Below are 24,076 nucleotides of genomic sequence, written 5' to 3'. Positions count from 1 at the left end.
AGTTTATTAATATTCATTCCTGTTTATTATGAACATAATCTGGATTAATATAAAACATTATCCACGCTCCCATCTTGATTTATTTCTTGATCCCGTTTCTCATCACTAAAGTTCTCACATGCTCAGTACCTCTGTTGATATCATCCGTAACCCTCCGAGAATCGGAAAAAATATGATGCAACTTTCCATCTGGATTTGCAAACAAATTAAATTCAGGAAAGGCTTGAAGGCGCTTCTGGGAAAATATATATCTTCCATTCTGATTGCCTTCTGAATTTTCTAGAAATTTCTCTGCTATCTGCCGTTTGTGACGTAAGCGAAGATTATCACCACCTACAATATGAAATATTTGAATTATAGTTTCAAAAATACAATATAGTAGAAGTTTTCATACATTTTCCTTTTTAAATTATCTTATTTAATGTTTGAAAAGACGGAATTTTCCCTTACTTACCTTCCGAGTTCGAATCCGAAATTTTTAATATTTTTGCATTTTGGATAATAATAAAATATTTTAAACATTTAATAAATATATCATAAAATATATTACATAATTTAAATATATAAAATATAATAAAATATTTATTGTATTATTTTATTGTACTAATAATCATAATTTGATTATTAGTTTATTGTTCAATTTAATTAATTTATTGGTGTCAATAAGTAGTCAGTTTAAAAGAAAATTTATTTCAAGACTATAATATTTATAATAATGAATTATGGATTATTCATTAAAAGTAAAAAGAATAATATTAAACAACCGTTTCTTTAAAGGTTTAAAAAAAAGAATGGTAGTCGTATTCTAAAAAATTTCTAGCATGAATTCTAACAAAAATGTTATTTCCCTCTTCCAACATAACATTTTGGACCTTGGGTAAGGCCTCTAATGTCTTGATTGAATTGGCAAATAATAATAACGCAATATTGATCTTTGGTAAAAATTTAGTATTTTTACTGAATCTATCGTATGATTTTTTGGTTGTTTTTTTTTTGGTGATTAATTTCTGATATGCGGTTAATAGTTTTCGAAAATCGGATTTCTGTTTTAGACGCGTTTTTCTCAACCAGTTTAAACCAAAGTTTGACACAGAATTATAATTATTGTCAGAAAATTGCTTTTCAAATTTGCTTGTGAAAGCACAACCGACAGAAAGTCAACCCCTTGATAGATTTATTTCCAAATTTAATAGGTATATAAATTTTAAAATTTTTGAATCTAATTTCATCCATTTAGCTATAATCTTTTTGGCATTTATAGCGTTAAATTATATTTTGGCAGTAAAACAGACAAACTTCCTCTAAATGGATTTCGCTCAACACTTGATAAAAATCTAAAAATTTGGTATAAAGACTTTCAAAGATCTAATTCAAAACATTTTTGCATTATCGTGTATACAGACTGGCAAAGTGTAAAAATTGTGTTTTTCGGACTGATGGAGATCTGGGACGAAGAGTTTCGTCAAAATTTAGGGTTTCAGTTTATTTGACGATTACCATTTCCTCTTTACATACTTCTTATACGAGAAAGTTAAACTATTTTTTATTATGATTATTTTTTGAAATTGTTTGATCAACTTACGAAAACGATAATTCAAAAACGGAATAACCTGGACAAATAAAATTTGATATGTGGTCTTTGTACTAATTTGCAGATTTGTGTCAAATTTTGAATGAAGTATGCCAAAGTGTTTGTGTCTGTCAGTCCATCAGGTTCCTGCATGTAAGGCATTCTAAAAATGGCCCAATGGCTAATTTCTAAGCCATTGAAGATAGGCTTATATATTCTATTGAAAAATTTCTGTAAATGACGTCATAAGTTATGTTATTTTCTTATTCTCGTTATTTATTTTGTTTGAGTTAATAAATGGGCTTTCAAAAAAATTTGTGAAATTAAATTTTTATAATGTTTTCATTAGAAATCAAAATTTTATATAGCCAAATAGGAAAAAAGACGTGTCTGTCCTATCATTATAATGCCAAACGCAAAAAAAAAAAAAAAAAAAAAAAAAACGTTATTAAATTAATGAAACAATCGGGCGGATTTTTTTGGTGTCTAGATCCATATTCTTCTTGGTAATATGCTTGGTAATTTCACCTTGCAGAAAATTACCTTCTATTAATATATCTTGATTTATCAGAATAAATATTCTTTATCGCTTTATTAATATTCTTTTTGAAGAATAATTATTCAAATTTGCTTTATTAGTATTATTATTCTAATTCTTATTTTCTTACAATATTTTTAAAAAAAATTACATTACATAATTATTTATCAAAAATATGCGCATTAAACAAAATTATAAAAGCATTCAAATTCTGATAGTAATATATCTAATTTTTAGCCTTTACAGAGATTCCTAAGCTTTACCTCTATTTTTAGATCTAGCAAAAAAATGTTTAATTTTTACATATATTAGAATCATTAATCTCATGTTGTTGCGTATTGGACACTCTATCTTTTCACAATAGATGGTCACACAGATATTTGAAGAATATAATGAATGACCCAAACTTCAATTAGTATACGTTTAAATCATTGCATCAGATTGAGTAGATTTTCGTTGAATCAGCTTCAGCTAAAAATTTAATTGTCCAGAGGAACGAGACTCATTATAACTTCATTATGAAGGAGATGAACATAACAGACGAGTTTCAGGAAAAGTTATTTAATTATTTTCTAAGTTCCATATTTCACAAGACAAAACAAACTCGGACACGAAAATATGCGACACTCACTTCGAATATAATCTAATAATAACCCTAAAGAAGGATTATGGGAAATATACCTTGATGTCAATAAGGTAACGCCATCTGTTGTATCAAAAGAGAAAGTAGTAGAGTTGTGTAACCGCTAAAATTGGAATTTTTATCAAAAACGAAATACGCTTATTTTTTTAACGAATATCGATGAATTCCTTTCTCAGGATAAGACTTGCGTCTCAATTTCTTTTGGAATATTGTTTTATTTCCGATTTACAAAAATTCTTATTTCTTGCTACAATAACAAAACCGTGTTTAAGTAATTATTTTTAAATTATTTTCTACTTTCAGCTTTTAAGATACTTCATAATTCATGATTATAAATATTAGGAAATCTACAACTTTATTATATGGTTAAGGATTCTAAAAAATTTTAAATAATATTATAGTGCCATTGAGGTTAAATAATAGAACATTAATTCAGAATTACTGCTATAAGGGAGGAGTGAAAAATCGATTTCAAAATCCCACCTTAAGAAACATAAAAAAACAGTTAGGTAAAAACATTTTTTTTAAAGGAACGCTTTTTATAATATGAAAGAAAACAAATAACTTCTCATTTTAATAAAAAGTTAACATGAATTTATATATTTGTCATTGAGAAATAATGATCAACGGCAATATATCTCCTTCTACTTTATCTGCATCTACTAAAAATGAATTAAAATTATTTTGAGCATTTTTTTTTATTTCGATGTGAAAGTTTAAATAAATTTTAAATATTTATCTCTAAAAGGTATTGATCTAATGGGCTGTTACTGACTCGCCTATTATCTTTATTCTTGATCTCCATGTATTAAACATGAATTCAAATCAATACGACTAATTTTCTCTGTAATTCTAAATTTGAATAAAAGCTAAATATGTAACTATTATGGAATCTGAGAGGCATCTTGGTTTTGTCCTCTATAACTCCATCTACAAAACATTAATTTTACTGCTTATGAATAATTTACATTTTAATTTTAAAAAATTAAGTGAATTGTTTATCGATAAAAAATCACAGAATGATTAATCGAGTCTCCTTCTACTATATCGCCATCCACCAAACATAAATTTAAATGGTTAAGTATTTTAAATTCTAATGAGAAATTTAAATGAAATCTAAATGTTTATTTTTGTTAAATACAGAACGAGGATGTTCAGAAAAGTGACTTGATTCTCCTTCTACTGTATAGCCATCCACCGAACATAAATTTAAATGACTAAGTTTTTTCAATTCTAATGAAAAAATTTAAAATTCCTGAATGTTTTCTGTTGATAAATAGGATGTTGGATAGTTGATAAATAGGATAATAGGATAGTTGATAACGAGGATGTTCAGAAAAGCGACTTGATTCTCCTTCTACTGTATAGCCATCCACCAAACATAAACTTAAATGACTAAGTATTTTTATTTCTTTTGAGAAATTCAAATGAGCACTAAATATTTACCGTTGATAAATGCAGAACGAGAACTTCCAGAAGAGCGACTTAATTGTCCTTCTACTGCATCGCCATCTATCAAAAATAAATTAAAGCGATTATGAACATTATCATTCACGGACAGTTTTAAAACATAGAACTATCAAAAACGTATTTTTATAATCAAGCTTAAAGTGATTTTCTTCCAAAATATTTATACAGCAATATTTTAGTGGGTGTTACCACTAAAAAAACACATTAAAATTTTTTATTGATGGTTACAACCGTCATTTGTATTTATGGTGCAGTTAAAAAACATATATGCAAACGACGGTTGTAATCTTGCCGAAGGCGATTTGATTGATGTCTTGGTTCTCCTTCTCCGAGATATTAAAAAAATTAAGCTAATATATAAAATTTTTCAGTTTAATAAGAATTTTAAGCAAATATTCCATATTTTTCTGCCAAAATCATTGGCTCAGAGTGATCTAACTAGAGTCTGATCTCATATTCTACTGGATTCATAACTTAATCAGTTTTACTTTCATTCAAAATGAAAGTTAAACTGATTTTCAATATTTTTTATATTAAGTAAAATTTTAGAAAATAATTCTTATTTATGCATAGTCGTGAAAAAAAGATCTACCTAGTTTTATTTTGCCATTGTTAACTATGCACTCATGAAAAAAAGATATTATTTGTCTGAAACTAATATTTTGCAATAACGGAAGTTACAAATATGTAGAATTACATGAACATTTGGAGTGATGTTCTGTGATTTGCGTTCCACTTTTTTAGCACACATATATTTGTATACATGTCTTCATAAAATAAACGCTTTCACAATCAAAACGCATTTACATGTAATATTAAATTACCAATAAAGCATGAAAAATTAATGATTTACATTTAATAGTGATTGAAATTTTGCATTGTTTTTATATGTTCATAAAATAAAATGGTATAATATTTCATGCTCATTTATGAGTAATAAAGAATGATAATAGAAATAATATAAACTGAAAAATAAATGTAGCAAAAGGATAAGAATGAGCAAAAAGAATAAAATAAAAGTAAGAATAAGAATAAAAAGAATAAGAATAAGAATAATAAGAATAAGAATAATAAGAATTTATAGAATAATAGAAAGAAAGAAAGAATTTATGATATAAGATTAGATAAAATATAAGATAAGATTTATATTATTATTAGAAAGAATTTATAAGAATAATAAGAAAAAGAATAAAAATAAGAAAAAGCAAAAAGAATAAAAATGAGTTAAATTCTTTTCCTCTATTTGAACCATTTTAATACGAAAATTAGTAGTATTTCTTTCAAAAAAATAAAAGATATATTTAATTTTTTTTCGCTCATATAACAAAACTTTTCATTTTTGGTACTTGGAATATAGTGATGTTTCAGAATTAGGCTTAATTTAGAAAAAGGTTTAAATATTTTTTTTGAAAAAAAATTAAACTTATGTCAGAAATTTCGCAGCAATATTTTATTCTATATCAAATAGCAATAGTTTTCAGCATACTGATTGCAATTTTAAGAATACTTTCAAACAGTCACTATATTGAAAATACTACTACTGATATCTAGATTATATCTAAATCTTATATATTTCAATATGGAAAAAAACCTCAACAGAAAATGTCAAATATATCCCTGATGGTTACATGGCATATTAACCAAAATTTCCCCTCCGATACATTTTTCTATGAGGCATTTATTTATTCATGATGTCAAAAAAAGATTGTTGCCACAGGAAATTTCGAAGTTTCGGCGATTGAAATTCTTTGGCAATTCCTTATAAACGTTTTAAGTACAGAATCATTTAATATCTTTTAGTTTTAAAATACAATTTTTAGTTTCCATATATACGATGAAAGAGCAGAATAAAGCTAGCTGGTATTTTTCGGGGAACTGATCTTTAAAAGGTAGTTTAGGCTGGGCGATCTGATTGGTCTATCGGTTCGTCTTCTACTAGATATTTATCTATGAAATAGGAATTATAATTTTAATATCATTTGAAAACAATCTATTATTGAAAGTCTTGATTTTCCTTCTCCTTCATCCTTTGCTTTCAACAAGAACATTCACTTTTTTATTATCTTTTTATTATAATAAAAAGGTTCAGTAAATGATTCACATTCAACTTTATACAAGTTAATAATAATTGTTTGTTAGCTTTCAACAAGTCGAAGAATGTTATTATTCACCTTCAAAGGCTATCAATTCTGGGCTTTCTATTATTAGTCGTCTTGGTTTTCCATCTGCTAAAACTCCACCTTCAAAACAAAAGAAATTGGATTCTTATACACTTTATATTTTAAATAAAAGTTTCAGTAAATGGTCTACTTTAAACTTCAAAAAACACATTATATTTTATTTATTATATTTTAATACTCTTAAAGAATTCCAATATTTACCTTCGGAAGCAATCATTTGAGGACTATCTATTATTAGACGTCTTCGATTTCCTTGTATTTTATTACCACCTTCAAATAATAGAAATTCATTCTTATATGTTTTTTTGTAATAAAAAATTTCAATAAAGTTGCATATTCAACTTTACAAAAGACAGTCTGTTAATATTTTGCATTTTAAATATTACCTTATAATTTACCTTATAATTAAATATATTATATTACCTTATAATTAAATTATTATATTTCTTATAATTAAATATATTATAAGAATATTGATATTTACCTTCAAAAGTTATCATTTGAGGACTTCCTATAATTAGACTTCGTGGTTTTCCTTCTTGTGAATTCCCTTCAAAACAAGAAAAAATGAATTTTTTTGTATCTTTCATTATAATGGAAAGTTTCAGTAAATGCTCTATATTCAACTTTATATGAAAAGCAATCAGTTATAGTTTGCATAATAAAAAGCTTAAGATATCGTTCAATTTACCTCCAGATGATATCATTCCAGGTCCATCCATTATCAGGCGGCTTGATCTTCCGTCTTCTGAATTCCCTTCAAAACCAGAGAAATTGACTTTTGTTTATATTTTTCATTATAATGGAAAGATTTAGTAAATGTTCTATATACAACTATATAAGAAAAGTAATCAATTAATATTTAATTGGTACTATAATAAGCTTAAGATAGAGTGTAAATTACCTCCAGATGTTATCATTCCCGGTCCATTCATTATTTGGCGTCCTGGTGTTGCTAAATCTCCACCTTAAAATCAGATAAATTGATTTTTTTTTTTTTTTGTATTTTTCATTATAATGGAAAGTTTCAATGAATGCTCTATATTCAACTATATAAGAAAAATAATTAGTTAATATTTTGTATTCTAATAAGCTTAAAATAGAGTCTAAATTGCCTCCAGATGATATTCCAAGTCCATTCATTATTTGGCGTCCTGGTGTTCCTCTTGCTAAATCTCCACCTTCAAATTCAGAGAAATTGACTTTTGTTTATATTTTTCATTATAATGGAAAGTTTTAGTAAATGTTCTATATACAACTATATAGGAAAAGTAATCAATTAATATTTGTTATTTTAATAAGCTTAAGATAGAGTCTAAATTACCTCCAGATGATATTCCAGGTCCATTCATTATTTGGCGTCCTGGTGTTCCTCTTCCTAAATCTACACCTTCAAATTCAGAGAAATTGACTTTTGTTTATATTTTTCATTATAATGGAAAGTTTTAGTAAATGTTCTATATACAACTATATAAGAAAAGTAATCAATTAATATTTGTTATTTTAATAAGCTTAAGATAGAGTCTAAATTACCTCCAGATGATATTCCAGGTCCATTCATTATTTGGCGTCCTGGTGTTCCTCTTCCTAAATCTACACCTTCAAATTCAGAGAAATTCACTTTTCTTTATATTTTTCATTATAATGGAAAGTTTCAATAAATGCTCTATATTAAACTATATAAGAAAAGTAATCAGTTAATATTTTGTATTCTAATAAGCTTAAGATAGAGTCTAAATTACCTCCAGATGATATCATCCCCTGTCCATTCATTATTTGGCGTCCTGGTGTTCCTCTTGCTAAATCTCCACCTTAAAAATCGGAGAAATTCATTTTTTTTTTTTTTTGTATTTTTTATTATAATGGAAAGTTTCAATGAATGCTCTATATTAAATTATATAAGAAAAGTAATCAATTAATATTTGTTTGTTTGTTTCTTATGTCACTTGCCACTGACAGTCCCGCTGTTACAAAGACAGCGATTTAAGCCTGAGGGGAGCGTCTCTTATTTTTTATAGTAGCGCCAACTGAGGCCAAGAGTACGACTTTGCCACTTACGCATCACTCATTCGCTTGCACAACCCCTTTTTACAGGAGGGCACATTCACTCATCTCACAGATAGAACAGGAAGAACAACCATGCCCAAACCGGGACTCGAACCCAGGACGCCCAGATCACGAGGAAGACGCGCTACCCCTAGGCCAGGATGCCGGCATTGATATACGTTATTTTAATAAGCTTAAGATAGAGTCTAAATTACCTCCAGATGATATTCCAGGTCCATTCATTATTTGGCGTCCTGGTGTTCCTCTTCCTAAATCTACACCTTCAAATTCAGAGAAATTCACTTTTGTTTATATTTTTCATTATAATGGAAAGTTTTAGTAAATGTTCTATATACAACTATATAAGAAAAGTAATCAATTAATATTTGGTACTTTAATAAGCTTAAGATAGAGTCTAAATTACCTCCAGATGATATTCCAGGTCCATTCATTATTTGGCGTCCTGGTGTTCCTCTTGCTAAATCTCCACCTTAAAAATCGGAGAAATTCACTTTTGTTTATATTTTTCATTATAATGGAAAGTTTTAATGAATGCTCTATATTCAACTATATAAGAAAAATAATCAGTTAATATTTTGTATTCTAATAGGCTTAAGATAGAGTCTAAATTACCTCCAGATGATATTCCAGGTCCATTCATTATTTGGCGTCCTGGTGTTCCTCTTCCTAAATCTCCACCATCAAATTCAGAGAAATTCACTTTTGTTTATATTTTTCAGTATAATGGAAAGTTTTAGTAAATGTTCTATATACAACTATATAAGAAAAGTAATCCATTAATATTTGGTACTTTAATAAGCTTAAGATAGAGTCTAAATTACCTCCAGATGATATTCCAGGTCCATTCATTATTTGGCGTCCTGGTGTTCCTCTTGCTAAATCTCCACCTTAAAAATCAGAGAAATTCACTTTTGTTTATATTTTTCAGTATAATGGAAAGTTTTAGTAAATTTTCTATATACAACTATATAAGAAAAGTAATCAATTAATATTTGGTACTTTAATAAGCTTAAGATAGAGTCTAAATTACCTCCAGATGATATTCCAGGTCCATTCATTATTTGGCGTCCTGGTGTTCCTCTTGCTAAATCTCCACCTTAAAAATCGGAGAAATTCACTTTTGTTTATATTTTTCAGTATAATGGAAAGTTTCAGTAAATGTTCTATATACAACTATATAAGAAAAATATTCAGTTAATATTTTGTATTCTAATAAGCTTAAGATAGAGTCTAAATTGCCTCCAGATGATATTCCAAGTCCATTCATTATTTGGCGTCCTGGTGTTCCTTTTGCTAGATCTCCACCTTAAAAATCAGAGAAATTGACTTTCTTTATATTTTTCATTATAATGGAAAGTTTCAATAAATGCTCTATATTAAACTATATAAGAAAAGTAATCAATTAATATTTGTTATTTTAATAAGCTTAAGATAGAGTCTAAATTACCTCCAGAGGATATTCCTGGTCCATTCATTATTTGGCGTCCTGGTGTTCCTCTTCCTAAATCTCCACCTTCAAATTCAGAGAAATTGACTTTTGTTTATATTTTTCATTATAATGGAAAATTTCAATGAATGCTCTATATTCAACTATATAAGAAAAATAATCAGTTAATATTTTGTATTCTAATAAGCTTAAGATAGAGTCTAAATTACCTCCAGATGATATCATTCCCGGTCCATTCATTATTTGGCGTCCTGGTGTTCCTCTTGCTAAATCTCCACCTTCAAATTCAGAGAAATTGACTTTTGTTTATGTTTTTCATTATAATGGAAAGTTTTAGTAAATGTTCTATATACAACTATATAAGAAAAGTAATCAATTAATATTTGTTATTTTAATAAGCATAAGATAGAGTCTAAATTACCTCCAGATGATATTCCAGGTCCATTCATTATTTGGTGTCCTGGTGTTCCTCTTGCTAAATCTCCACCTTAAAAATCATAGAAATTGACTTTTTTTTCGTATTTTTCATTATAATGGAAAGTTTTAGTAAATGCTCTATTTTCAACTATATAAGAAAAGTAATCAGTTAATATTTACATTTTAATAAGCTTAAGATAGAGTCCCAATTTACCTCCAGAAGATATCATTCCAGATCCATCCCTTGGTAGACGTCTTGTTGCGCCATCTGCGGAATCTCCACCTTCAAAATAAGAGAAATTGGCGTGTTTTGTATTTTTCATTTGAATGGAAAGTTTCAGTAAAGGCTCTATATTTAAATTTATAAGAAAAGCAATCAGTTAATGTTTTAATTTATAATAATCTTAAGATAGAATCCCAATTTACCTCCTGAAGATGTCGTTCCAGGTCCATTCATTGGTATGCGTCTTGGTGTGCTATCTGCTGAATCTCCACCTTCAAAACAAGAGAAATTGACTTTTTTGCATCTTTTATTATAATGGAAAGTTTCAGTAAATTCTTTATATTCAATTTTATAAGCAGAGTTATTAGTTAGTATTTTACAATATAATAAGCGTAAAATAGAGTCTCAATTTACCTCCAGCAGATATCATTCCAGATCCATCCATTGGTAGGCGTCTTGGTGCGCCATCTGCGGAATCTCCACCTTCAAAATAAGAGAAATTGGCGTGTTTTGTATTTTTCATTTGAATGGAAAGTTTCAGTAAAGGCTCTATATTTAAATTTATAAGAAAGGCAATCAGTTAATGTTTTAATTTATAATAATCTTAAGATAGAATCCCAATTTACCTCCTGAAGATGTCGTTCCAGGTCCATTCATTGGTATGCGTCTTGGTGTGCTATCTGCTGAATCTCCACCTTCAAAACAAGAGAAATTGACTTTTTTGCATCTTTTATTATAATGGAAAGTTTCAGTAAATTCTTTATATTCAATTTTATAAGCAGAGTTATTAGTTAGTATTTTACAATATAATAAGCGTAAAATAGAGTCTCAATTTACCTCCAGCAGATATCATTCCAGATCCATCCATTGGTAGGCGTCTTGGTGCGCCATCTGCGGAATCTAAACCTTCAAAACAAGAGAAATTGATCTTTTTTTTTTCGTATTTTTTATTATAATGGGAAGTTTTAGTAAATTCTTTGCATTCAAATTTATAAGAAAAGTAATTAGTTAGTATTTTGCATTATAATAATCTTAAGTTATCGTTCAATTTACCACCAGATATCATTCCAGGTCCATCCATTATCAGGCGTCTTGGTCTTCCGTCTTCTGAATTCCCTTCAAAACAAGAGAAATTTACTTTTTTTGTATTTTTCATTATAATGGAAAGTTTCAGTAAATGTTCTATATTCAACTTTATAAGAAAAGTAATCAATTAATATTTTGTATTCTAATAAGCTTAAGATAGAGTCTAAATTACCTCCAGATGATATCATTCCAGGTCCATTCATCATTTGGTGTCCTGGTATTCCTTTTGCTAAATCTCCACCTTCAAAATCAGAGAAATTAAATTTTTTTTGTATTTTTCATTATAATGGAAAGTTTTAGTGAAGGTTCTATATTCAACTTTATTTGTATTTTTCATTATAATGGAAAGTTTCAGTAAATGTTCCATATTCAACTATATAAGAAAATTAAACAATTAATCTTTGATATTCTAATAATCTTAAGATAGAGTCTAAATTACCTCCAGATGATATCTTTCCCGGTCCATTCATTATTTGGCGTCCTGGTATTCCTTTTTCTAAATCTCCACCTTCAAAATCAGAGAAATTAACTTTTTTTATATTTTTCATTTGAATGGAAAGTTTCAGTAAAGGCTCTATATTTAAATTTATAAGAAAAGCAATCAGTTAATGTTTTAATTTATAATAATCTTAAGATAGAATCCCAATTTACCTCCAGAAGATATCATTCCAGGTCCATTCATTGGTATGCGTCTTGGTGTGCCATCTGCTGAATCTCCACCTTTAAAACAAGAGAAATTGACTTTTTTGCATCTTTTATTATAATGGAAAGTTTCAGTAAATGCTCTATATTCAACTATATAAGAAAAGTAATCAGTTATTATTTGCATTATAATAAACTTAAGATAGAGTAACAATTTACTTCCTGAATATATTATACCAGGTCCATCTATTATTAGACTTTTTCGTTTTCCTTCTGTTGCATCCCCATATTCAACAAACAATAATTGATTTTTTTATAACGAAAATTTAGTAAATATTCCTCATTTAAATTTATAAAATATTTGTATTAACGTTTTGCATTTTAATATGCTTAGAGTGTGCTGATCCTCCCACTGGTGTGGTGTGAAATTTTTGGGAGACTTGGGACAGCTCAGGTGTCGTCCTTGTCATCTGACCGCGATTCAAAATTACCAGGTCCGTCCCAAAAAGCCCTAATATTGCTTTAAAACGGAGCGTTAATATAACTAAACTAAGCTAGAGTGTATTAATATTTTACCTTTAGTTGCTATTTGAGGACGAGCTATTACTAGACGCCGTGATTTGCCTTCTGCTCTATCCCCATCTTCAAAAAATACAAATTGATTTCTATACTTTTTTTATTATGATAAAAAGTTTTAGTAAATGATCTACAATCAATTTTATAAAACATCATCTGTTAATATTTTGAATTTTCATAAGCGATAGTGTTGTTGCGAATGCGATGCTGTAGGCTTCCTGGTTTTCCTTTATATGGGTTCCCATCTACAAAGCAAAAGTTAAAGGGATTATTCATATTCGGCATTTTAATGATAGGCTTACGTGAGTGTTAAGTTTTATTTTTAAGATGCATTTGATGTTTATCATTCACTACTTCGCTTCTTGGTTCTCCTTTGGATGGTTTACCATCTATAAAACAAAAGTTCAACTAGTTTTTAATGTTTTACTTTTTAAATATTAGCTTATGTGATTGTTCTATCATACCTGTATGATGTATTCCACGACTCCTTGGTTCTCCTTCTGAGGGAACTCCATCTAAAAAACAAAAGTTAAATTTCTAGATAATATTTTCCATTTCAATGATAAATTTAATCATACCCCATACTTACTTTGAAAAGCTGTCGAATGGGTGCTGGGTAGCTGGGGTCTAGGTTCTTCTGTTAGTCGATTGCCACCTGTAAAACAAAAATTAATTGCCTGATAATGTCTTATATTTTGGAGATTAATTTATGTGAGTGTATTCCATTTTACCTTTAAAATATATTGGGCGATTTTGATCTACTCGGCCTTTTGGCTCTCCTTTTGATGGCTCCTCACCTATAAAACAAAACTAAAATTAGTTGCTTATACTTTCATTTCGAAGTTAAGTTCGAATTATGTTCCATACTTACCTTCCGCAGATATCGAATGTGGGTGATGTGGTTCGGATATGGGTTCAATTCTTGAAGAATCTGGATCTTCAAAAATAAAACAATTTCAGGGTGCGGCAAAAAAACTCGGTCAAAGTTATTGTATCATAGAAAAGAAGTTAACTCAATTCTTTTTAATTTGTTTTCATTTCTTTTCGTCAGTCACTTAAATTGTAAAATATTTTTAATATATCTTTTAGTTTACGCGTTGTTTTTAGGATTTTTTACAAATTCAAGCAAAAGATCTGCAATTCTAAAACTGTTTATACAAGGAAAACGACAGTGTGAAATGTGACAATGTGTCGTTAGTTTGCTTAATGTATCTCGGCTAACAGTGTCTGATACAATCTGTAGTTTTAAAGAGCTTGGCAGTGATGGTCCACGTCCAGGAAATGGACGAAAACATATGATGAACACTTCCAATAACCGTATTTAGCTCTAACCGAGGGCTCCCATGAGAAATATCGCTAGTGAAACGAGAATAAGAGATCGAAAAGTGCTGCTAAGGGCAAAAATAGAGCTTGGATTGAACCTTGCAAGTTCCAAAAACCTCAGCTTTTGACTGTAGAAAACAAATTCGTGTGGCTCCAAAGATGCCGAAAACATTTAAGACGGGCCACAAGTCAGTGCTGGGAGAGATTCCTTTTCACTAATGAGAAGCTCTTTGCCATCCAACAAGCTCATAAATCCCAGAACGATGGAATTAGGGCTGAAAACACTCCAAGCACCTCGACATTGTCGAACATTGCCAAGATCCAAAGTTGGTTATGGTCTGGGACGGAATTTGTACAAGGGACAAAACGCCTCTGGTTTTTGTGGATGCGATGGTTAAAATAAATCAAAAAATGTACCAACGGAACTTTGTAGAAGATAGTGTACTTCCGTGGGCCAAAACGCATTTAGAAAATGCAAATTGGATGTTTCAACAAGACTTTGCACCAGCCCACAAGGTCAACATGGCGCAAGAATGGTGCAAGACACATTTTCCAGACGTGATATCATGTGGAAAATGGCCACCGTACGCACCAGATATCAGTTCCATGGATTATAGTGTATGATCCATTTTGGTGTTCATGCCTTGCACTAAACCACACAAAAGTTGGGGCTCTCTAAAGGAATCACTTCAGTGGAAATGGGACAAATTAAAAATGGAAGACTTGTGGCCTATTGCTGAAAATTTCAATAAGCGTTTGCGCTCTGCATCGCTGCAAAAGACGGCCACTTTGAAACCAATTAAATTTATTCATTAGTAAAAGGCTGCTCTTATTATTGTTTGTTATATTTTGTTAATTTATTTATTTTTAATAAAGTTATATTAAAAATTGTTTGTCCGAGTTTTTTTGCCGCACCCTGTAAATGGATTGCTAATGCTTTGCACTACATTAACAAGCTTATGTGAGTATTTAGTCTTACCATTAAGATGTGGTGGATGAATTCGATGCTGTCTTTCTCTCAGTTCTCCGTTTGCTCCGTCCCTACCTATAAAACAAGAGATAAATTGGTTTTCAATATTTTCCATTTCCATGATAAGCTTATGTGACAGCTACATCTTACCTTTAACTTTTATTTGTGATATTTTCTTTTTTACTCATTACCCATGAACCCCTATTACCATTTTAGTATTTTGCCATATAATAAGGGAATCGATATTACATTTTAGAACGGTACATCGTATCTTGGATCTACAGGGTGATTCAAAACTTATCGTTCAAATTTCGTGGGGAAGTAGGGAATATCTCAGGAAATAGACTTCACATCAGAAAGAATGTCCGCAAACGTAATCTACATGGCCAAAATGAACAAGTGAAGTGAACACAAGGAAACAGTTAAGTTAAGTGGTAACGAATGTGATCTTTATTCCAACAAGGTAAAATACATTCGTTTCTAGAAGGTGCTCAAAATTGTGACCACTACTAGAACTCGGGATCGACCATCGAACATTTTCAAAAACGCCTGGCATATCACTGATAATGCTTGCGGCATATCCGCCGAGTTATGTGGTATCAACATGACAGAGCTCCAGACCAGAGCACAATTGCTGAGCGTGATTACCTGAACCAAACTTTCGGAGCTCAATGGTCAGCAGAGGTGGACCGATCGCTTGACCACCCAGGTCACCTGATTTATCGCACATGGATTTCTTTTTGTACTTGGCCATAAAAGACCATGTATACGAGACCCCCATCAACAGTGAAATGGACCTTATTGCCCAAATAGTGGCAGCCGCAGCCATTGTCCGTGATATGCCAGGCGTTTTTGAAAACGTTCGGCGGTCATTGCAACTGCGCTGTAAATCCTGTGTTCGTGTAAATTGTCGCAATTTTGAGCACTAACTGTGAATTTGTGCATCTTGTTGGAATAAAAGTCACATTCTTTACCACTTAACTGTACTGTTTCCTTGTGTTCATTTCACTTGTCCATTTTATTCATGCAGATGACGTTTACAGGCATACTTTCCGATGTGACATCCGTTTCTTGACATTTTCCCTTCCTCCCAACGAAATTTGAACAATAAGTTTTGAACCACCCTGTATATAATCGTAATATTTTCCATTTTAGTGATAAGTAATCACGCCCCATTCGTACCTTTAAAATCTCTCATATAAGGATGGTATAACTGGGGTCTTAGTTCTCCTCTCGATAGGCCACCATCTGGAAAACAAAAGTTAAATTAGTTTTGACATTTTTCTATTTTAATGGTAAGCTAATTTTAAGGCCCATATTTACCTCTCAAAGAAGGTGAATCAGCCCATTGTCGCTGGTCTCCCAGTTCTCCTAATGACAGATCTCCATCTGCACGATAAAAAAAGTTACCTGATTATGAGTATTTTTCATTATTACGAGAAAATTAGAAAATTTCTCCACATACTTACTTTTGAAAGGTGTCATACCAGTACCATCTGTTTGACGTCTTGGTAGTCTTAATGCTAAGTTCCCATCTTTAAAATAAAATTTAAATGTTTGATATTAATTTGACTGATAATTACAAGATTATATTTCAACTTTGGCATTTAAATATATTCATTTATGGTTCTGTATTTACCTATTAAGACTGCCGAATCATCGTAATCTGTTCTTTTGCTTATTGTGCCTATTATTGGATACCTATCTGCGATTCAAAAGAGAAAAAAATCATAAATATTGTTTTATTGCGCAGAAACTTTTGAGTTATTCATGGTAATTATTTAAAAAATACCAGATGAATATTTATCTACTGTTGTATATTTGTAGAATATTAATGAATTAGAAAAATAAAATAAGATCTTTTCATTCCTATTTGCTTAAATCGGATATTATATTTGAAGGAACATTAACATTTTAAAAATAAATGAAATTAGTGTTTCAAGATCTTTAGTTACCGAATCTTAAATATTAGTTATTGATATTAAAATAAACAATTTTGCAATTCTTTTGCAATGCGATTGTAGAAGAATATCTCAACTTTGCGAAGTTATGGCTCTGAAACCAATTTAGGGCACCATTTCGAAATGCGCGCGCGCGCGTGTGAGAGAGAGAGTTGCTGCTAACTTCCAGATAACAAAAGTATCTTATGTGAAAAAAAAATATTGATTATGCAAAGAAACGGTTTTCACTGACTATTAGCATCTAAAGACATGTTAACGTTCTGATAATGTAATTTGGACAGATGTAACTGTTGTGTCTTTAAACCTAACTCAATCCACCAACAAAAGAATGTTGCAAGTTAAACAACCGCAATGCTATCAAATTAATCAATTATCAGCATTTAAGGGAACTGATTGCTTTTCAAGCAATACGATTTGCAGCTCATAAAAATTTCATACTATATTAGGAAGCAATAAAGAGTGTCGAATGAGTTTAGCAGAACAGGCCACTGGGAACCTATACGAATTTATGACATTCTTTATAACTCTATAATTATATATTTAGAATGATTGCTGAATCATAACTGTTATTTCTAATAAGAAGATGTCTAAATTGCTTTATGCACAAAGAGAAACGCTCAATGAAACAGGTATTAGAATACAGAGCTACCAAGTTTGACATGTAGTTACTTCTTGTACAGTAGTGTTCAGTAAAAATTGGTTTTTCAAAAGTTTAATTAGATTTCTAATTAATTGAAAACATTATATTAATGTGTTTTCAAGTAATTCCGGAATTTGCTACATTACAAAACGCATTTTTATATCACTTTCAAATTAAAATTTATATTTAAAATTATAAGGTGATAATATATACTACCTAAGATGTCATTTTCGTATATTTTTCTTTCATCAAGCATTGTCCAAGATATATTGATTTTATTTATTTATTTATTAAGATTTTATTTAGAATCTTACTTATTAATATTTCATTTACATTATTATTTATTAAGATTTTATTATTTTATTATTATCATTTATTAAATTTATTTATTTATTAATATTTCATTTAGATTATTATTTATTAAGATTTTATTATTTTATTATTATTATTTATTAGATTCATTTATTTATTAATTTCATTTAGATTATTATTTATTAAAATTTTATTTTATTATTATTATTTATTAGATCTATTTATTTATTAAGATTTTATCCAAGATAACTTTTAACACAATTTATAGGAATACTTTTTATTTTGAAATGAAATTATTAAATGCTATTTATGAAATTCAAATCAATTTTTATCATTTTACCTAATTTTTTACTCACGTGTTTAGACCAATATTAAAACTATCAAAAAGAAAAGAAAAATGTTTTCTTTCGATATCAGTTTTATCTTCGCTTTTATTATCATGATAATGTTTTTAAAATGCCATTCTTTTATAAAATTCAAAATGTCTAAAATGTTACTCATAAGATGTAAAGGTTGATGCAATCAAGTCAGAAGTCAAATCAAAAGGATTAAACCAAAATCATAACTATGCTCTTTTGTTCTGATTCGAAATACAAAATTTGAGGAATATGCTCTTGTAATCTCTCTGCATATATTGTAATTTAATCTTTACTTAAAATTAAATAATTTAGAATGTTTTAATTTTACTTCGAATAAAAAATGGTAGACCAAGCCAGCGGTTTCTTCTGTACGTTTCAAATGCAGTTTCACCTGAAACGTAAATATACAAAATTAAAAAGAATAAGTCAAAAGTAATCAATTGTATCTTTAGTGAAATTATACAAATCACACATTTATTGTTCCATAATATTAACATTTTAGCATTATTGATTGAAACACAAATTAATAATAATTAAACTATTGAATATTATAAATTAATATCATATATATTATTTCTTTTCTCAAGTAGATTTAGGCAACGTTAACGTTTAATAGATATGAGTTTTTTATAATATTTAATTTAAAAAAAATTCTACTATGATAATTTCAATATTTATATAAGAACAGAAAAAAAATGTTTTTCTTTAACAAAATTTGTGTCAATCATTCAATATTTTAGGTTATTAAGACCAAATGTCTTTTCAAAGAGTTATACTAAATTATTTTAAAGACCACCTCGATAAATCGACAAAAAAATGCAACCCATCGCCAACTTGGCGACTGGCAAAAAAACACCATTTATTTTAACATTCTTGCCATAATTATCTGAAAACCGCCAAGTAAACACGGAAATGCAACCATCTTGGTGAAATCATGGTACTTTATACATAATGGAGCTTGACGATCTTGGAATAATCTGAAAATCGCCCGGTGAACTCATTGTTTTGGTATTCTTGGAGTAATCTGAAAACCACCAAGTAAACCCGGAGGCCATAAAAATAAACAAGTACCGGCAGAGATGACAATTTTCTAATAAGAAAACAATGAATACAGTTCTTCACATTATTAAAAACTGTGACTTTTGGAATGATCTACGTGAACACTGAGCATAAATGCAATTGAAAATTTCAGCTTGTCAGGAACTTCAAACTTGTCAAGAACCTGCCATTCTGATTGTTGAGAAACTACTGTTTAAAAAATTAAAATGCAGCTTAGTCAACAAAAAGTATTGTCGTCATCTTGTTATTCACCACCAGCATACTCTTCTTTTATATATATATATATATATATATATATATATATATATATATATATATATATATATATATATATATATATATATATATATATATATAATATATATATATATATATATATATATATATATATATATATATATACTATTTCTATATTTTGTCTATCTTTCCCTATGTTTCTCTATCTATCATTTGACTCTATTGTGCCACTTTCTAACAATTTCAATATGAATATGCGGTTGCCAGTCTTCAATTTTAATATTTTGGTGGCATGCGGTTTCCTTTGTTGCTTTCCTAGTGGACTGTTTCCTTCAAGTAGATCGAGTTTCTCCGTATTTGGCTTTGGTAAACGGAATCTGGATTTTTTTTAATACCATTTTCTGACATAGCACACTCAATTTGTGTAAAAGTAAGTACTTTAAAATTTAAATAAAATAAAAAGAAATCTAAGGCATTTTGACATCGCAGTTGTGAGTACACCTTTCTCATATAATTTTTCCCTACTTTACAGAACCACTCACACAAATCGCATAACTTCATCAGCCTTGTCAATAATTAAATTATTTTTTAAAAATGACGCTTTTTTCATATTGATTAGAAATTTAAATGCTATACAGAACTTAGTTAGTTGGACAAGAAAGCTCTTAGAAGAGCTTTCTTTTAAGTAAGAAGAAAGCTCTACTTCTGAACTAAATCACAGGTTAGTTTAATTAAGAAATTAGTTATCAAACCCGAATAACCTCTTCCCATTCGATGAGCTTCTTCAAATGAGTGATATGAATGAGTGAACCAAATGAATGATGAGCCCTCAGTTTCGCATGAGCCTCTTCAAATGACCAGAAGACAGTAAGTGCATACTGAAAAATCGCTTTTTCAACAACTATGAATAAGTCTCAGCAGCAAACGGTTTAAAGAGCGGGTTATGCTTACCAAATCATGTATTTGCTCATGGATAAACTCCAGGCGGTCTTCTGAAAAGTCTCTTAATCTAATGATTTTATTATCTGTTGCCAAAAATGACTAACAAAGAATTCAATATAATTGCATTTCAATTTCAAATATTGTATACGAAAAGGTGTTATAAATGCATTTACATCAATAAAATATCTTAAATATTTTTTATTCAATATCTAATTTTTTAAAAAAATTATTGGGTGGGAGGCAAGGTCTTCAGTGTACAAAAGTTTCTCATGAGTTTACCGATAATTGCTCAAGTTTGAAAATCATTTTATTCGAAATAATTATAAAATTATCCATGACAAAATTCTATTAAAATAAACATCTTAAATAATTGGTAAAATTTAAGATTAGTGCCCGATTTCTCACCAAGCAAGCAAAATTGCTCCAATCGTCTCAACTCGCTAACAGTCCGTTATCAAGAAATAGTTACAACAAATGGTAACAAACGGGCTTTTAGGATTGGAATGAAAATTATCAGAATCCTATTTAACCTAAAATTGCACCCCAAAAAAATTAAGTTTTGCCAAAGGAATATTATTCTAAAGTCGAGCCGAATATTTGAAAGAAAGGAAGAATTACTGAAAAGAGCTAGATAAAAACATTAAAATAAAACTCAGTCAACGGCATTATTAACATATAAAAGATTTCACATTCTTTCTAGAAATAAAGCAGATTTTTTTTTCAAACTGATTAGAATAAAAGCTTACCCAAAGCAGCTGCTAGTTCTTGATTCCGTCTCATCACTATTCTGTGGTAAAAAGAAATTGGTGAAAGGAAAAAAGAAATCATTTCGCCCAAACCAAGAAGTTGAGCTTCAAGTTGGCCACTCAATGCGAGAAGTAATAAGCAGCTTAAAAGTACCTAAAAATATATAATAATATTTTAAACTTAATGTAAACCTTGATAAAAATATTTAAAAAAATCCTTGAGTTTATGTATGAATATTACATATCTCTTCCCAAGCAACCAGACCAAATTATACCAAACTTTACACGCATATTACTTAAAAAAAGAGAAAAAAAAAATGAAATGCTGTTAATTTTTCGAAGAGCAAAAGTTAATTAAATATTCAATTAATTAAAAAAGAATTAGAATTCAATTGTTTTCCTTCAGTAACTTAGAACAATAAATATTTTTATATTATCTTAAAACTCAAAATTCTATCTTTTCAGTGCAACTTATTCTTTAATTCTTATTAATTTCCAAAAATGTAATAAATAATTAAATACATTCAATATTTTTGAAAAACAAAAATGCGTTCGAAGAATTGTTGGTAGAATACATTCAAATATACATTTAGATTTTCTCTTCGGTATTTATAAACAAAGTTTGAAGTACTTATATAGAAAATCATCTATGGAAAAAATTACCTATCAGTGATTTTAAAAAATCGTCTGGTTCAATTGACTTTCCTATTTCAAATCAAAAGCGTTTCAGACTATAAAAAAGGTTATAATATCCCATACAAAAGTAATTTATACATTTGAGATTACGCTATTTTACTCCCAACAATATCGGCTATATAAACTAATAAAAATTTAGAATTAAGAAAATATATATAAAAACATTAGCAAAATTTTTAAAGAAATTAAAATTCTATATAAAAACATCGTTGCGCAGTAAAGTTTTAAACTTGATTCGTCTATATTTCACTTTTAAAATTTATTCTTCATTATATGATAGCTATTACGAGTGTAAAAAAATATGTATTTAATATTGTGAATATAAATTCAGTAATTTGAACAATAATAAATATTGTTGTCAAAAATTCTTAAAACTTACCTTTATAATTTTATTAGAAAAATAATTGTACTGAAATAAAATTGTTATCCCAGGAAATCTCTCATTAATATTTATTTTATTTTAAATTTATATAAAACTGATTTTTGTGCCAAAACATGCTCCAAATCTTTGTTTTACAAAATTCAAATTTATTTATTCGTAATATTCTAAATTTAATATAATGAATAAGTATGAATATATATTTTTATTTTATTAACACACAATTTCGCATTTACACTATTTTTAGAAAGTTAAATTACAGGAGAAATTAAGGGGGTGATATAATTTAACTTTAAACACTTTTCATAATCTTTCTTATTACAAATTAAAGGAATGAAATAGATGAAGTTGCGCAATATAGAACCAACTCTCAAATACTCTTTTTAAAATGTTGTAAAGTATTACGTAAACAAATTATAATACTTTTAACACATTTTGCAATGCATAAATTAATTATTACATTATAAGTATATTTTATACTACAAATTACAACTGTTTCAATTTCCATACAGTAAACTACAAGCACATAGCTATAGTTTCCCATAAATATGAAATGCATAAAACGTTTACATATGTAATACATTTCCTAAATTCATTTATAAAAGGTATTTTGGCTGTATTAATAAAGAATTTTACTGCAAGAAAAATACAAATGTCATAAATCATCCAAAATTTCCAAACATTTTTAAAAAGTCTTTTAATTACACAAATATGATTAATTTTTAGATTTTATTTCAAATGTTAGGATTTCCTTTTCAAGTATAAAAGTTAATGTTAAATGCGTAAGAGCCATATTATGCATATAAAATGTAAATATGACATTAATATAACATACCTTTCTGATCATAGCGCTGATTTGGAGACGTAAAAAGAATAAAATATCTTTCCACTTAATAGCTGAACAGTATTCTAAATTAATTGCAAGCAGATGAAAAGCAAAATCGACTGATTTTATTCGCCACCAAACGATAATTGAAGCATCATTTCTCTCATTGAAGAGCAACAGTACTCAATGAATGTTTATATAGTGGAGACAGTTGTTTATTTACTTGATTCTTCAATACATTTGTTTTTTATTTTGTTAATGCTACAAACGATTTATTATGAATGTTTTTTAAAAAAATTGTTTGAAGTGTTTTTCTCTTAATAACAATTAATACTCATTTGAATTCATAGATAATCATTATTGTAAGATAGTCTTTTCTTCAAATTTTCTGAAAGATGACTTTTTTTTATTTATTTTTCCTACGAATGATTTATTATGAATATTTTAAAAAAATATGATTGAAATGTTTACCCTTTTGAAATAATTAATATCCATTTGAATTGATAGGGCAAAAGGACATTAATCATTATTGTTGAATGAGGTTTTCATTCTGTTCTATTCTCTCTTTCTAGAAGATGACTTTTTCGAAGTTTCTTTTCAATAAGAATGTTTCAATTAAAAAATGAAGTCACATGATAAAGTACCAAACATCATTTTAAATTTGAAATACATTCACATCGTCATTCATTGCTTGTAAAAATTCTAATAGCTAAAAATAACTAAAAATTATTTTTGCTATTTGAAGCTATTGTTAATTACTTGCTTTT

The 24,076-nt window shown here is 28.5% G+C and overlaps 1 protein-coding gene across 9 annotated transcripts; it reads right to left on the bottom strand.

Annotated features, from left to right (window-relative positions):
* On the bottom strand, positions 1 to 23,459 carry LOC129972271 (uncharacterized transmembrane protein DDB_G0289901-like). Of its 9 annotated transcripts, none has more exons than XM_056086341.1 (37): positions 23,319 to 23,459; positions 21,409 to 21,562; positions 18,753 to 18,815; positions 16,792 to 16,857; positions 16,622 to 16,687; positions 16,476 to 16,541; positions 16,335 to 16,400; positions 15,162 to 15,227; positions 13,731 to 13,796; positions 13,591 to 13,656; positions 13,449 to 13,514; positions 13,324 to 13,374; positions 12,293 to 12,361; positions 12,081 to 12,149; positions 11,814 to 11,882; positions 11,609 to 11,671; positions 11,393 to 11,461; positions 11,182 to 11,250; positions 10,970 to 11,038; positions 10,759 to 10,827; positions 10,547 to 10,615; positions 10,337 to 10,402; positions 10,125 to 10,193; positions 9,916 to 9,981; positions 9,708 to 9,773; positions 9,499 to 9,564; positions 9,290 to 9,355; positions 9,081 to 9,140; positions 8,872 to 8,937; positions 8,663 to 8,728; positions 8,144 to 8,212; positions 7,093 to 7,158; positions 6,886 to 6,951; positions 6,603 to 6,671; positions 6,393 to 6,461; positions 4,198 to 4,263; positions 1 to 333 (listed from the first exon to the last, which is right to left on the bottom strand). In XM_056086341.1, the coding sequence occupies exons 1-37, from the start codon at positions 23,328 to 23,330 to the stop codon at positions 80 to 82; spliced, it is 2,673 nt and encodes an 890-aa protein (XP_055942316.1). In that variant the 5' UTR covers positions 23,331 to 23,459; the 3' UTR covers positions 1 to 79. The 9 variants fall into 9 exon arrangements, with proteins under 9 accessions (XP_055942316.1, XP_055942317.1, XP_055942318.1 ...); XM_056086342.1 differs by having other exon boundaries at positions 8,663 to 8,722; XM_056086343.1 differs by having other exon boundaries at positions 9,290 to 9,349.
* Positions 23,460 to 24,076: the final 617 nt, after the last annotated feature.

Source organism: Argiope bruennichi, chromosome 6 (genome assembly GCF_947563725.1).
Source record: "Argiope bruennichi chromosome 6, qqArgBrue1.1, whole genome shotgun sequence".
In the NCBI taxonomy this organism is placed as follows: Eukaryota; Metazoa; Arthropoda; class Arachnida; order Araneae; family Araneidae; genus Argiope; species Argiope bruennichi.
Note: the sequence above shows the minus strand (reverse complement) of the source record. Positions and strands in the feature narration are given on the sequence as shown.